Here is a 16,626-nt window from a genome sequence, read left to right as displayed (position 1 = left end):
GAGGAATAAGTGAAGTTAGCTGATTGAAAGGGAAGTTGTGATACTGAAACACACAACACAATGGAGTAAGAGTGAAGGATTGCTTTTTCTGAAGGGAGCTGAGGGACATCATCTTAACAAAGTGAAACTGTGTTTTCCTTTAATGTTACTGAAAGGCAGGTGCAGCAGTAGCACCCAATAGGAAGGAAAGCATCCTTGTTTTTGCCTGGAGTCACAAAATCCACTTAGGTCCTAGATCTAGACACTTTTGCTACTAAGCAAACCACAGTATGGCTGATCATCAAGGACTGGCTATATTCTCAGAACGCAACAAGCAAAGCCCCCCCAGATCCATGTCAATTATACCACACTTGCTGCGCAAACCCAATTATTAAGCAATGTCTCATACATTCCTTGATCAGTTTAGGGAAGTTGGCGAAGACAAAAACACAGTTTTTCGAATGCAACTTGTATCTGCGGGAAAAGGGAACGTACGTGCCTTTGTAGTAGTATCTTATATTCTTTTCCCCTTGCAGCCGTTTTGTCACCACCCCGTATAAAAATGTAGACAGCAGTCTCTGGGAAATTATTAGAACGACTGCAATGGTCAAACATATACGCAGACATCAACAAAAGAGAATGTGTGCAGCTCAGGAATGAACTGTGGAGTCCTTGGTGCCTGCCAAACTTGAGTTTGCTTGCTGAAATTGTGTTACTTAACAAAAGGTCTCCAAGCAAACAGACAAGCTTAAGAGAGCACTCAGGATTCCACAATATACAGATAGGCTTATAAATCTTGGCTCTTGTGTATTTCGATGAAATTGTTGCTTAAGGCATCACTGTGACTTGTCTCACTTATGCAAAAGAGCACCTTAGCCTTCTACCGCCCGTTATAAATATTTTTTATAAAGAACACCGTCTGCACCGTTTGAAATACCCTACTGCCAACAGACTGGGAGAAATGTGCAAATATATTACAAATTAGCTAACGAGCACAGCCGAGAACCTCGCTCTAGCCCTCCCTCTGCCATATATATTTATATATAGTGTTTTTACTGAACCCTGTGTTTTCATTAGAAAGCAGATGCATCACGAAGACATTTGGCAGGGCGATGAACCCATCTGTGGCTCTTGACTTTTTACACATGCCAGGAAGCTTCAGTTACCCAGTTGGGCATCCTCTGAGCCCTACAGAGCCCCTGCTTGACCCAGCTTGCCTGATGTCAATTTGGTTTTGATTGATCGCCAAATTCTTCATGCAACCCACAAACGGGGGAGGATGACGCATACGGGATTTTGAAGTGAGTTCTGCAAAAGGAGGGGGGGGAAAAAGTATTTTTATGCAGAGAAACCAGCAGGACTTGATACAGAGAAAATCTTGCTACGGTCACTTTGGCACCAAGTAATGTTAAGCTAGTTGAGCCTTATTCTGTGCTGCTCATTACATTCAGGATTACTTTTCTGAAGCAGGTGCAAATTCTCCCAAGTACGTGGCTTGTCCAGGAAAAGCCAGCTTTGCCTCATCCCCTCTGCCATCCTTTGACCTTGCCCATAAAAAAAAAACAGTTGCTTGCTTGCTTCTATTTAACGGGATTGGAAGGGACCTTGGAGGTCTTCTAATCCCGTTTCAGGTTATTGTCTGCCTGCGCACAAAGCGGGAAATATTTTGTATCCAGTTAAAAATGTTTGAAGTTAAAAGCGCAACAGCCCACTTGAACTGCATTGTTGACTACTTTCCATTGGAACTTAAAACCTGCCAACAGTTTTGGCCACTAGAAACAGTGTAAGCAACCCTCAAAAGACCTTTTCAAAAACAGTTGTCATCCCTTTGGCTATTTTTTCCCCCCACAAACTTCGATGGTCAACCAACGTAGCCGTCATTCCGCTCCACTTAAAATACTTTTTTGGCCAAAGAGGAAGTTTGAAATTAACTACATTTTCTTCTGAGGTCAGGCCCAAATGGCACGTTTCCAAATTTGTGTTTCGATTTGGAAGTTTTTGACACATCCATACAGCACTGAATTGCTCGTGGACTTCAACTCCCACATATTCCGGAGCCAGCCACAAGTCATAAAAGAGCCAAGGTTGCCTACCCCTGTTCTAGAAGGTCTAAAAGCTATGATAATCTACATATGTCCATTTAATGGACCTCTGAATGCTCCAATTCCTTAATGCACTCACCTGGCATTCCACCGAGATAAATGCTTTCTTTGTCAGAAGTACCATGGACTTCGTTTGGACCCACTGTGTAATTTCCTTTGGTGTCTACATTCAGTTGGATCATGTTGCTTCCTTTGATGACTAGGAAAGAAAACAAATTAGCATGCACGTATTTCATAATTGATGCAACACCACTTTCTCCCTTCTGCCAGAGGAATATGGAAGAAGATAAAATCAGTTTAGTGCGACTGTTACATCTTGCACCCCCCCCACTGCCAACAAGACAGATCTCCTAGCAAATCATACCAGCAACAAAGAAATAGCCTTTATTTAAAAATAGGGACAGATGGACATGCAAGATGTTGCAAATGTTACAATGTTTTAGTTAGAAGCTGACATCTCTACGGGATCTGAACTGACCCCAAAGTCGCTAAAGAAGCGTGACAGTCTAATTTTAGTCTCCATCAACAACCATTTGATGAGGAGAAATGTTTCATGAAACCCAGACTGCAGCACTGATTTACTGGCTGCGTTCACATTGAATCTTATTAAATGAATCTATTTTATTCTTTTACAATACACTGAGACAATATGTTGACTCAATATATCGACTAGACCTTTTTAACTGAACTGATCAACTGTGTTCTACGAAGACACCATTTTGTGATTAGCCTCCACAACGAACTGTCATGTACCGTGATGGTCAATAAATATGAACATGGGATGAGGGGGAAGGAGAATGTTATGGAACAGGGGTCCCCATCTCCCGGTCCGTGAATCAGCACCGGTCCGCAGCATGCCAGCAACTGGGCCACGCAAACAAGCGAAGGACCATCTGTGGGATGCAGGCAAAACCACGCCCCCTCCAGTCCATGGAAAAAACCTTTCTCCGTGGAACCAGTCCCTGGTGCCCAAAAGGTTGGAGGGCCACTGTTACAGAAAGTTTGGGGAATATCTCTGATGCAGATAAAAAGGTAAAGGTTCCCCCGCACATGCGTGCTAGTCGTTTCCAACTCTAGGGGCCGGTGCTCATCTCCGTTTCAAAGCCGAAGAGCCAGCGCTTGTCCAAGGACGTCTCCGTGGTCATGTGGCTGGCATGACTAGACGCCAAAGGCGCACGGAACGCTGTTACCTTCCCACCGTAGTGGTCCCTGTTTTTCTACTTGCATTTTTTACGTGCTTTTGAACTGCTAGGTTGGCAGAAGCTGGGACAAGTAACAGGTGCTCACTCTGCTACGCGGCACTCGGGATTCGACCCACCAAACTGCCGACCTTCTGATCGACAAACTCAGCGTCCTAACCCAAAAGAGACAGGAGAAAAAAGATGATATCCCTTGGCTTGGAAAATGGCTTACCTGTGATTGTATGCCATTGGCCATCACAGAGGGAAGGTTGGGACACGGAAGTGGAGAACTCTACTGTTCCTGCATTTGCGGTCACCGTAACCTAATAAAGAGAAACGATTTGGAGAACTTTATTTAGGTGGCATTAGGAAGATGCCCCTGAAAGATCTGGCTTGTTCTATGAGAAGGTTGTTCAATGGGAAGAACAATGCTAGCGAGGAAGTTCTCACAAAGAAAAAGATCATTACAGGTCTACGCCCTACTATTATTTCCAATTTCCACTCGATGAAATTTATAATCGAGAACCAGCCTGGTCTAGTGGTTAAGGCTCCAGGTCAGAAAGCAAGAGCCCATGAGTTCAAGTCCAACCTTAGCCACGAAAGCCAGCTGGATGGATTTTCTCTCAACCCAATTTATTTCACAGGGTGGTTGTTCTAGGGAAAACAGGAGGAGTTGGATATGTTCCCCACCTTATTTGGACAAATAATAATGGTAGGATATAAACAAACAAGTGTAAAACTCAAGCCTTTCACCTCACCCACAATCTCTCCTCGTGGCTGTTAGTACAATGTGGCCTCTTCTTCATTTTTAAAAAATTTACTACTGTCATTTATGACTATGGAGAGTGGATCATAAAAGAAAGCTTAGTGTCTTCCTCAAAGCATCTTCCACACTCAATTTTTCATCTCTTTTCGGAAACCGTGTAAAGAGAAAATGATTCTTAAATGTGGAGGCAAGCTGTTCCACAGAAGGGCCAACACTGTGGCATAATTCCTTCAGAAAGAGCTCCCTCAACAGGTCTTCTCCTCCAGGTCTTACAGGAAGAGTAGATTCATTTTGGAGCAAGTAGTTCTAAAGAACTTCCATAGCCATATTGCCGAGTCTGAATGCTTGGCATGATAGGCTAGGAATTCTGGGAGTTGAACTCCACAGATCTTTAAAAGTTGTCAACATTTAGAAACATGCTCTTCCTTGACAATGGATGGTGCATTTTTCTACTGTCCACGCCTAGGAACATACATGACAATTGTTTTGGTTTCCCTCCAAGGATGTTCAAGGTTTTGTTTTAAATTAGTTTTATTCATTTATAGCATAAAATGTGAAAAATCAAAAGCAAATAGTAGGGGACAACAGTAGAAAAAGGGAAAACAAAAAAGCTTTGAAGAAAGGGAGGGTAAGAAACAAAAGGCATTGACTTCTGACTCTGTTGCAGTAAAATCAGACATTAAAATCAATACCTCAAAGTTTTTACATTTCTATAGTAGTAGGCACCAGCCATTTCTGTATCGGCAAATCAGTCTAATCCAGGGGTGTCAAACTCAATTTCATTGAGGGCCACATCAGCATTGAGGTTGCCCTCAGGGGGCCAGGTGGGTATAGCCAGGGTGGGCGTGGCCTACTGGGTGGGCATGGCTAGAGTGCGTATGGCCTACTGGGTGGGCGTGGCCAGCTCTGCATCGTTGGCATCAAGGGTGCCTATGGGGGCCTGGGCAGGAGTGGGACAGGTCTGAGGGTCTCTGGCAGAAGGAGGGTCTCTGGGCCAGGGCCAAGGCAGTGGGGGCCGTTCCCTCACTGTTTCCAGGATGGCTTCGTGGGCCACATGAAACCACTTCGCGGGCCGCATCCGGCCCCCGGGCCTTGTGTTTGACATGTCTGGTCTAATCGGTAAAACCCAAAATCATGATACCAATTTTTTCCACCTCGAGCACAAAGTCCAGAAGCGGTTTCCAAGTAGAAACAAAAGTACTTAATGTTCTTTTTTCTTTTCTCAGCACAGTCAATTTGGCCATCTCTGCTAATTCCATCAGCTTTTGTAACCATTCATCCACGTTAGGAAAAAAAATATCAACATTTACTTTAACTTTATCATACCATAAATGCCCATGCCATCCTAAGGATGTTCAAGGTATTTGTCTCTACTCCTTTTAAAAATTCTAAAAGCTCATTACCCAATCAATCAACCAACCAACCAACCAATCAATCAATCAAAGGTGAATGACTCAAATCAACTTACCTTTTGGCTGTCAGTGGATAGCCTGAGATAGTTTGCCTGTCTTCCTACGTGAAATATCAGGCTGGATGAACTCCGTGGCCGGATCTCCAGTGTCATCTCAAAGTCTTGACTGATAGCGACCAACCTATCTGGAGGGAGAAGAGCAAATCCTTTACAGAAGGTTTAGTGGAGGGAACAGACAAGTTGAAAACTAAACCGTCCCGAAAGAAACTGCAAAGAATGACCAAGTGTCAAAGGACAGACAACACTTAAAAGTACCTAGTGTGATGTACCCTCCTTCAACAGAGAAAAAGATGCCGGTTTCCAAAGGGCCCACGTAACAAGGGGTCACAGCGAACACACGGGACGGTGAATTCAGAGGCTTTTTGTCAAGTTTTAGGTGCCTGAGGCAACCCTTAAAGCTAGAAGCAGAAGCATCCTGAAGAAAAAAAAAGGGGGGGAGGGGGGTCTTTTGAATCAGGTAACGGCATCTGGACATTTCCGCTGTCTACAGTTCCCCCAAACTTGCAATTTCATGCTTTTTTTTATATATGTTGGCTTATTTAAACGACTTATATGGCTACCTATCTTCCATAGAGATCCTGGGGAGGAGGGGGGCGGCTGATGATTGCTAATAAAAACAATATAAAAACAAAACAAATCTTTTCCACCAGGCACCTGTTGACTCTGATCCAGAGGTGCTTTTTTCAAAAGGCAAGTGGACTTTGTTTTTCTTTGAAGGCCTTTCGCTTCTCATCCAAGAAGCTTCTTCAGTTCTGGCATAGGGTTTCCTGCCTGAGCGGAGGGTTGGACTAGATGACTTCCAAGGTCCCTTCCAACTACTACTTCTTCTTCTTCTTCTTCTTCTTCTTCTTCTTCTTCTTCTTCTTCTTCTTCTTCTTCTTCTTCTTCTTCTTCTTCTTCTTCATTATTATTATTATTATTATTATTATTATTATTATTATTATTATTATTATTATTATTATTTTTATTCATTAAACATGAACCTCAGTCAACTAAACATTCAAATTGACTGGCACTAATGGTTGACACGGGTTGCTGCCAGCATCCTAGGTGGTGGTATTATTATTATTATTACTATTATTATTATTATTATTATTATTATTATTATTATTATTATTATTATTATTTATTAAACTTTTATTCATTAAACATGAACCTCAGTCAACTGAACATTCAAATTGACTGGCACTAATGGTTGACACAGGTTGCTGCCAGCATCCTAGGTGGTGGTATTATTATTATTATTATTATTATTATTATTATTATTATTATTATTATTATTATTATTATTAATTATTAATTATTAATTATTATTATTATTATTTATTTATTTATTAAACTTTTATTCATTAAACATGAACCTCAGTCAACTGAACATTCAAATTGACTGGCACTAATGGTTGACACAGGTTGCTGCCAGCATCCTAGGTGGTGGTATTATTATTATTATTATTATTATTATTATTATTATTATTATTATTATTATTATTATTATTATTATTATTATTTATTAAACTTTTATTCATTAAACATGAACCTCAGTCAACTGAACATTCAAATTGACTGGCACTAATGGTTGACACAGGTTGCTGCCAGCATCCTAGGTGGTGGTATTATTATTATTATTATTATTATTATTATTATTATTATTATTATTATTATTATTATTATTATTATTATTATTTATTTATTTATTAAACTTTTATTCATTAAACATGAACCTCAGTCAACTGAACATTCAAATTGACTGGCACTAATGGTTGACACAGGTTGCTGCCAGCATCCTAGGTGGTGGTATTATTATTATTATTATTATTATTATTATTATTAATTATTATTATTATTTATTTATTTATTAAACTTTTATTCATTAAACATGAACCTCAGTCAACTGAACATTCAAATTGACTGGCACTAATGGTTGACACAGGTTGCTGCCAGCATCCTAGGTGGTGGTATTATTATTATTATTATTATTATTATTATTATTATTATTATTATTAATTTTATTATTATTTATTAAACTTTTATTCATTAAACATGAACCTCAGTCAACTGAACATTCAAATTGACTGGCACTAATGGTTGACACAGGTTGCTGCCAGCATCCTAGGTGGTGGTATTATTATTATTATTATTATTATTATTATTATTATTTATTTATTTATTTATTTATTTATTTATTTATTAACTTTTATTCATTAAACATGAACCTCAGTCAACTGAACATTCAAATTGACTGGCACTAATGGTTGACACGGGTTGCTGCCAGCATCCTAGGTGTTGTTGTTGTTGTTGTTATTATTATTATATTGTATGATGCAGAGATGGTGCCACTCCCCCCAAATAACCTGGCCCTGCCTTTTTTTTTTTTAAAGATAACCTGCATTTTAAATTGTACCCAGAAAATAAGCATTACATGAGGTACGTGTAACAATATTGTAACAAGGGAAAATTACAAAGAACCAGGAAGCGTGCAAGGGGCCGCATTTTGCAGCTTCTGGATAGTCTTCAAGGGGAACTCCATGGAGAGCGCATTGTGGTAGTCCAACAGGGAAGTGACAAGGCACGACCGACTGACTAGGCTTCCCGTTCCAGGAATGGGCGCAATTCATCCAATGTCCTCCCTCTTCATGTTCAGGGGTGGTTCTAGTCCTATGAACAAGCAGATTCCAAGGTAGATTATTAGGTTCCTTACTGGTATACGAGCCTTAGCTTTGGCCAGTGGTGCTCCCCCCACATAGAGGGGGCCGGAGATCCCGAAGTCAACAGGGGTTGGCAGCAACTTCTCCAAGGATCTCAGTCCATCCATGACCAGCTGAACGCTCTTCCTGTCTCTGCTGAAGAAGACCTGAAAATGATAAGAAAGACACGCGATGCTTCAATTCCATCGCTCTTCCATGGTCACCAGCAAAGCAATCCTTGTTCAGTCCTGGAACCTTCAGATATATATATATATATATATATATTTCCAACTGCAGATCAGCAAGGTGGAAGTAAGGAGAAATGTTTGCTTTCCTTGATCTGGTTCCTGATTTCACAAACAGGGACCCTCCCACGTCAAGCTACAGAGAGTTCTCAACTGACAACCGCAATTGGGTCCAGATCTCCAGACATCACAAGTTGTTGTCCGTAAGTCGAGAGGTTTCTGGCAAATAACATTGCAAACCCCAGTCGCTTGATTGTGAGATGTTGCAACCAGACATAAAGGAGACCCAATTGCCAAGCACCCCAAATGTGCTCACGGGACCATGGGAGGTGGGGGGGAGGGAGGAAGGGAGACCCATGACGTTTTATAATGGCCAGAAGTTCTTTACGAGCCGTAAAACATCTGTTCTGGGCCCATCATAATTTCACAGACCATTAAGTGACCAAACAACTGCCTGTCGCCTAAAATGGTTCGTGATAATGCTCACCTGCACCCCGCTAGATGCACCGGAGAACGTTTGAAGCAGTTCCGTTGGGATGGTTTTGATCACCCCTCCTATATCCCAGATTTGGTGCTGAGCAACTACTACTAATGAATTTCAAACCTGGTAAGACGTTATGGCAAGTGCCTCAATTTGACTGGAGATTATGTCGAAAAGTAAAATGTGATGTTGAAGTTTTCTAATGTGTATAATAAAAGTTCTGTATCTGCGAGTGTTTATCACTGATAACCAAAGGGTGGTTTATTTTGAAACTGCCTTTGTATTTAGCCAAGGAGTTGATGCCATATCCTGTCTGACGCTTGTTCATCGAATAGAAACACACTCCTGGCTCAGTCTTAATCCAGAGGAAACCTAAGCCATCTGACATAGAAAAGATGAAAGATAGACAGATAGATAGATGATAGAGATAGATAGATAGATAGATAGATAGATAGATAGATAGATAGATAGATAGATAGATAGATAGATAGATGATATAGATAGATAGATAGATAGATATAGATAGATATAGATATAGATAGATGATAGAAATAGACAGATGATAGATAGATAGATGATAGATAGATAGATAGATAGATGATATATAGATAGATGACAGAAATAGACAGAGAGACAGACAGATAGATAGACAGACAGATAGATAGATGATATAGATATAGACAGATAGATAGACAAGATAAACAGACAGATAAAGATAGACAGACAGACAAGATAGACAGAGATAGATAGATAGATGATAGAGATAGAGATAGATAGATGATAGAAATAGACAGACAGATGATACAGATAGATAGATAGATAGATAGATAGATAGATAGATAGATAGATAGATGATATAGATAGATGATAGAAATAGACAGACAGACAGACAGACAGATAGATAGATAGATAGATAGATAGATGATAGATAGACAAGATAAACAGACAAAGATAGACAAATAGACAAGATAGATAGATAGATAGATAGATAGATAGATAGATAGATAGATAGATGATAGATAGATAGATAGATAGATAGATAGATAGACAGACAGACAGACAGACAGACAGACAGACAGACAGACAGACAGACCAGACAGATCTTTATTGTCATTTTTACTGTGGGCACAATGGCACACATTAAAAATGAAATTTAGTTGCTTGCTCTCAAAGTGTTCACATACATAACGCACATTTAAATCCACTATAAACACCATAAGTATAGACCTACACCCTTACATGTAAGTAACATATAAATATTAATCACTGTCCATCTTGAACACATAGCAGAAGAAGGAAGCTTTAGAGTTCACAAGGTTAATCCTGTACGGTTAACAAAATGTGCCCGTTTTCCCTATCCTTACCGTGTGCCATCTTCCATCATGGTACTTTTCTTTGGTCCGGAGTCTCAGTTGATGTCCATTTGTATCAGCCAAAAGCACCAAGCGTCCGTTGGAAACAAAAAGGGCGAAGGAGGAGCCCAGAGATTCGTTAGCCATGTAGAAAAGCAGACCACTGGAGGAGTTCAATCTAAACTCCATGGAGAAATGAAACCTGTTGGAAGAAGAATCGATTGTCATTCAAGCTTTCTTAAGTCTGGATTGGAGTTCAGAAAGTCAGCAAACAGAGTACAGCTCATCTGTGATTTACTACCCTTCATGTAATGACTATTCAAAGGTTTCCGACCTGGCAGAGATGGCAAAGATTTCGGCTTATTTGAAAGATCACTCGCAAGAACGTTATATTATGGAATGGAGAAAATGGATTGAGTATATCCAGAACAAGTATAGGGTTAAGAAGTTTCATGTAGCATTTGAATAAGTCTTCTTTCTTTTTTTTCTCTTTTAGCTTCTCTCTATATATTTAATATTACTAAGGTTTGTCTTATCCTATATAAGCTAGAGAGTGATGGATTTTAGAGTTTATGGTTGTTAGTATATGGTTGTTTACGATTGTTTTTTCTTTATATATATACCTTGTATTTAGCTCTGGGAAGTCGGGGGGGGGAGGGGGGAGGGGTAGGGGGGGAGGGAGAAGGGAGGGGGTGGGGGGACTGTTAAAGATAAACTGTATGTTAAAACTTTTCAATAAAAAAAAAGCTTTCTTAAGTCTGGATTGGAGTTCAGAAAGTCAGCAAACAGAGTACAGCTCATCTGTGATTTACTACCCTTCATGTAATGACTATTCAAAGTTATAATGGGACTGAAAACAAATGGCAGAACCTATTTTTCACGTGATCAAAATCCAGGCACTTGCCAGCTGGCCTGCATTGATGCCTTTTGCACCGTCCCCAACTCACGTGATCCATCTTTTGCGACCTTCCCTGCTGGCTTCCCACAAACGACGGCAGTGATTTGCTTAACAGCCGCGGCAAACAAAGCAAAGGTCGTAAAAATGAGGCACAGGTTATTAAACAACTGGCTGGCTCCGCAGCAAAACATTCTTGCTCAATTGTGGTTGTAAGTCGAGACTCTTCACTTCCTTATTTTTTGGGTGGTTGTTTTTTTTCGTTGTCTGAAGTACGGTGTGCTTACTTTCCAAGCAAGAAGAAAAATACATTTCACTTTTCGATATTTACCTTTCTTGGAACGTTCTCGGTACTTGGTTGAACTCTAAGTGGCTGTCAGGGGATCCGCCAAACTGGAAGGCATCTTTAATAGCTCTGGGTTCTTTAAGCAGGTGGCAGTTTGTGTCTTTCAGCGTTGCCTCGCTTGGTACCTGCAGAGATATTATTTGTAATTCACAGTCCAGAATATGGTCGTGATTGGTTTTCCCACTGAAACACGACTTGGATTTAAACTTTTAAATTTACGGTCCATAAATATTAAGCCTGTTAGTCACTCCACATCTTGGTAACATCCAAGAGTAGTTCAGCAAGGGATGTGAAAGATCTCCTAATATCTAAATGCTGTGCCTGGCTCTAGGTTTAAATAGGCTCGCTGTTAAAAAACAAAACAGAGATTTATTATTATTGGGTAGAATAAATGCAGGTGGTCCTCGACTTACAACAGTCCATTTTAGTGGCTGTTCAAAGTTACAACGGCACTGAAAAATGTGACTTACGACTATTTTTCACATGAACGTTACAGCATCCCCGTGGTCAGGTGATCAAAATTCAGGCGTTTGGCAACTGGTGTGTACTTATGACGGTTGCAGTGTCCCGGAAGGGGTTACGTGATCCCCTTTTTGCGACCTTCTGACAAGCAAAGTCAATGGGGAAGCGAGATTCACTTAGCAACCATGTTACCAACTTAACAACTGCAGTGATTCACTTAACAACTAGGGCAAGAAAAGTCATAAAATGGGGCAAAATTAACAACTGTCTTGCTTAGCTTTGGGCTCAGTTGCGGTCATAAGTAGAGGACCACCTGTACACTTTAGTAAAACTGAAATAATAAGGGAGCTCAGTAGCTTTATTTGTCATTTGGGCAGCATTTAATGACCGGCACCAGCAGGCAAAAGTGAATTTCTGTTCTAGACATTTCTTTGGGTCCTTCTTTCTGCACAGTGTTTCAATATAAATAAAGCACAAGCTAAATGCACAACTTGATCTGCCATAATATCTTTTGTAATGGGCGTGGGTTATTCTATTCCTGAAATAAAGCCTAATGCTCTTGGGACAATGAAAACCTGGACTTTAAAGATTCCCATCTCAGTGGGGTCCTTGTTGCTCTCTGAGCTTAGCTGTTTCCCTGCAGACATATCATTTATCCAACGAGGTAACATCATTGGTGCTAGAAGGGGGTTGGGTTTGCCTCGCTTCCAGTGCTGATGATGTTACGTCGTTGGGTAATGAGATGTCTATAGCAGGGGTCCCCCCTGGTCTGTGGACTGGCACTGGGCCGCAGCATGCCAGCAACCAGACCGCACAAACAAGCAAAGCCCCATCTGTGGGATGCAGGCAGTACATGAAATCATGTCCCCTCCATTCCGCAGAAAAACCTCTCTCCACGGAACCAGTCCCCGGTGCCCAAAAGGTTGGGGTAAAAGGTAAAGGTTCCCCCGCACATGCATGCTAGTTGTTTCCAACTCTAGGGGCCGGTGCTCATTTCCATTTCAAAGCCGAAGAGCCAGCGCTTGTCCGAGGACGTCTCCGTGGTCATGTGGCCGGCATGACTAGACGCCAAAGGCGCACGGAACGCTGTTACCTTCCCACCCTAGTGGTCCCTATTTTTCCACTTGCATTTTTACGTGCTTTCGAACTGCTAAGGTTGGCAGAAGCTGGGACGAGTAACAGGCGCTCACTCTGTTACGCGGCACTCGGGATTCGACCCGCCAAACTGCCGACCTTCTGATCGACAAGCTCAGTGTCCTAACCTACTGAGCCACCGCGTCCCTAAAGGTTGGGGACCTCTGGTCTATAGGGAAAAAGCCAAGCTCCGAATACGGTACAATCTCGAGCTACAAATATTCTATTGTATCTCTCGTCACCTTTGGCTTCCACCTGCTCTTCTTTTCTGGTGCCCTCATCTGCTGGGGTTGCCGATCTCTGGGGCAGTTCATGGTCACATTGAAACTCTCCATGCTCTGCTGCAGATCCACAACTGCCTGAGGTTCCAATCTCCTAGTGCAGAAAGGAAAAGAAGATCAACTGCTGTCCAGTGGGGAACCACAGCAGATGGTGTGAACTGACGGAACCTCTTTTGACTCGCAAAAAATAAATAAATAGCCGCAGGCAAATCAAAACCTCAATGAGGCCAACAGTGAAAGTGTGTGAAGAAAGAAAAGAGGCCGGAGACGATACAAAGAGAATGTGATGGAAGCACATTCTGGCTCACCTTTTGATGAAGACGTTGCTAATGCAGCCTGTAAGGTTGCCAAGGTCGCTGCTGCTGGGCAAACCGCCCAGGTGAAAAACACCCTGCTCAGCTTCACGCTTTTGCCTCCTCTCACGATTCAGCCCGGCCGTGGATCCCTGAAGCTGATCATCTACGTACATCCGGACCCTACAGCGAAAAAGTTCTATGTGTCAAGTTCTATATTTCATGGCTGTGAAAGTTGGCTGAGCACCAAAGAATTGAGGCCTTTGAACTATGGTGCTGGAGAAGACTCCTGCGAGTCCCTTGGACTGCAAGGGGATCAAACCGGTCAGTCCTAGAGGAGATCAACCCTGACTGCTCTTTAGAAGGCCAGATCCTGAAGCTAAAACTCAAATACTTTGGCCATCTAATGAGAAGGAAGGACTCACTGGAGAAGAGCCTAATGCTGGGAAAGGTTGAGGGCAAGAGAAGAAAGGGACGACAGAGAGTGAGGTGGCTGGATGGAGTCACTGAAGCAGTAGGCGTGAGCTTAAATGGACTCCAGAAGATGGTAAAGGACAGGAAGGCCTGGAGGAACGTTGTCCATAGGGTTGCGATGGGTCGGACACAACTTCGCAACTAAAAACAACAACATATCAAGGTGGGGAGATCAACTGGGGGAGCGGGCAACACAAACATGCAATGCAAAGGAGTGGTACCCTGCAGAGTCGCTGTAGATAGCCACGTAGTGGCTGGTATCATCAGCATAGGCATTCTTGGTGGTAAGCTCCGTGGACAGGACACTGACAGCCACGTGGCCATTTTGCAAGGAAACCTGGCAGCTCCCTTCCTGGAGAGAGAGAGAAAGGGGGGGGGGGAGAAAAGGAAAACATATTGCAGCTGGAGAACCTTGAATCTCTGAAAGCACTTCGTCAGGAGTTAAAATGTGTAATTCTTCAAAGGTGCCTAAAGGGTGGCTCAAAGCGATCAGGATGCCAATCTGATCACTCTGCCCACATCCCTCATGGACCCCCATGAAGGTAGGGCAAAAGAAGTCACCATCTTTCCAGTTTAGAATATTTCACTTAGACTATAGAAGGATGGGTGGATGGGATAGAAGATAGATAGATAGATAGATAGATAGATAGATAGATAGATAGATAGATAGATAGATAGATAGATGATAGATAGACAGACAGATGATAGACAGACAGATAGATAGGACCGACAGAGACAGATATAGTTATAGATGATAAAGACTGATAACTAGCTAGACAGAGACAGAAAGATCTAGTTATAGATATATAAAAATAGCTGGAGGTTAGAGATAGATAGATGATAGATGATAAAGATAGCTAGAAATAGATAGCCAAAGACATACATAGATAACAATGAGAGAAAGAGAAAGAGAGAGAGAGAGAGAGAGAGAGAGAGAGAGAGAGAGAGAGAGAGAGAGAGAGATACTAGTAAAGTGAAGTTGATGAGTCTTGTAAAGAGAATCTCAGGTGGGACAAATATAAGGGAAAGATATAGAAATAATTTCTCTCCTTGAGATACGGCTATTAGTTAAAACTACTCATCTGTCTCTTTTTTTTAAGAACGCAAAACGTTATCCTGACAGCCTTTCCAGTTACACAAATAGTCCGACAAGCATTTAACATTGTCTTTCCCTATGATTCAGGATGCCAGTTAGTTAGGAGTTATTTCTCACAGTCATGCCGATAATACTTTCAGAAGACGATTGCTTGAGGGATGCAATTCCTTCAGTGCCCAAACGGCGTACCTTTGTATTATGGTGATACAGCAAGCCACGGCTCTGACTGGTACGGAAGCTAAAACCAGTGTAGAAGTCTTGTAACGGGGGGATGTCCTTCAGCGAGAGGGTCAAGTAGCCGGAGCCGTGAAGTTTCACCGAGCGAGCAACCTGGGAAAGGACAGGTGTAACACCCAGTGAAGTGGCTTATCCTTAGTTTAAAAAAAAAAAAGAATGAGGGCTACCAAAAGAACAGAATGGTTAGTTATGATGCCATGATCCTGGTGGGCAAGAAGAACCACAACATGAAGTAAGATTAGCATCAATTGTGGAGTTTAAGAGGTGGATGCAACTACGCAGTTTAAAGTAAGGTGTCTGAGTGACTGTTATGAACAGTCACAGTGTCTTGGTTGCAATAGGCCAAGTGCTGATAGTATCTGGATGCTGGTGGTAGAAGAGACTGACAGCCATTTGTTCGGAATGGTATAGGACAGGGGTCTTCAAACATGGCAACCTTAAGACTGGTGGACTTCAACTCCCAGAATTCTGGGAGTTGAAGTCCACCAGTCTTAAAGTTGCTAAGTTTGAAGACCCCTGTTATAGGATCTCCTGCTTGAGCAAGGGTTGGACTAGAAGACCTTCAAGGTCTTTTCCAACCCTGTTATTTTATGTCCCATCTCAAGTTTTTATTGTAGCAGGAGGAGCTTCGGCTGGAGTAGGGAGTCCGGCGACTGCTTTACCTCCAGAGAAAAAACTGTCAGTGCTTAAATGCTGAATGTCATAGTTCTGATGAATGAGACAAATCAAACACATTGCAGGCATATTATTTATCTAAAAAGTCTTAGTAATGAAACAAAACATCGGCACTCGTGGAGGGATGCCAGAATCTGAAATCTCCTTCCCCCCCCAAACCCATCGTAACACGCACACAATCCCCACCCTTATCTACACGTCATAAATCACATTATCCAATTAATTTTACATATGAGGTTTCACTTCCCATTCTGTACGCGGGCTTTTGCAATCTTATCACAACATCCGGGTAGATTTCCTCCCGGCCAAATGAAGCAATTAAAGTAACAGGCTGTCTCTTATATTGTCAGTGCAAAAACATGTCAATGTTTGCAGCACTGACACTGAATACAGGTAGTCCCTGACCTACAACCATTTGTTCAGAGATCAAAACTACAATGGAGCTGAATGATGGGACTTACGACTTGGTGCT

General features: G+C 41.8%; 1 protein-coding gene across 1 annotated transcript in view; it reads right to left on the bottom strand.

The window, feature by feature from the left end:
* Positions 1-53: 53 nt before the first annotated feature.
* Positions 54-16,626, bottom strand: part of LAMA5 (laminin subunit alpha 5) — a 240,553-nt gene continuing 223,980 nt past the window's right edge. Inside the window, exons 69-80 of the mRNA XM_081322853.1 lie at positions 15,432-15,572; positions 14,368-14,498; positions 13,688-13,855; positions 13,341-13,473; positions 11,488-11,627; positions 10,274-10,463; positions 8,198-8,350; positions 5,755-5,914; positions 5,497-5,624; positions 3,495-3,585; positions 2,161-2,280; positions 54-1,287 (exon numbers count right to left, since the gene is read on the bottom strand). Of these exons, the coding sequence (XP_081178979.1) occupies positions 1,142-1,287; positions 2,161-2,280; positions 3,495-3,585; positions 5,497-5,624; positions 5,755-5,914; positions 8,198-8,350; positions 10,274-10,463; positions 11,488-11,627; positions 13,341-13,473; positions 13,688-13,855; positions 14,368-14,498; positions 15,432-15,572 (1,701 nt within the window). The 3' untranslated portion in view covers positions 54-1,141. The remainder of the gene's footprint in view (positions 1,288-2,160; positions 2,281-3,494; positions 3,586-5,496; positions 5,625-5,754; positions 5,915-8,197; positions 8,351-10,273; positions 10,464-11,487; positions 11,628-13,340; positions 13,474-13,687; positions 13,856-14,367; positions 14,499-15,431; positions 15,573-16,626) is intronic.

This window comes from Vipera berus (genome assembly GCF_964194415.1).
Source record: "Vipera berus genome assembly, chromosome: 3".
Classification (NCBI taxonomy): Eukaryota; Metazoa; Chordata; class Lepidosauria; order Squamata; family Viperidae; genus Vipera; species Vipera berus.
The sequence above is the reverse complement of the archived record's forward strand: the minus strand, read 5'-3'. Positions and strand labels throughout refer to the sequence as shown.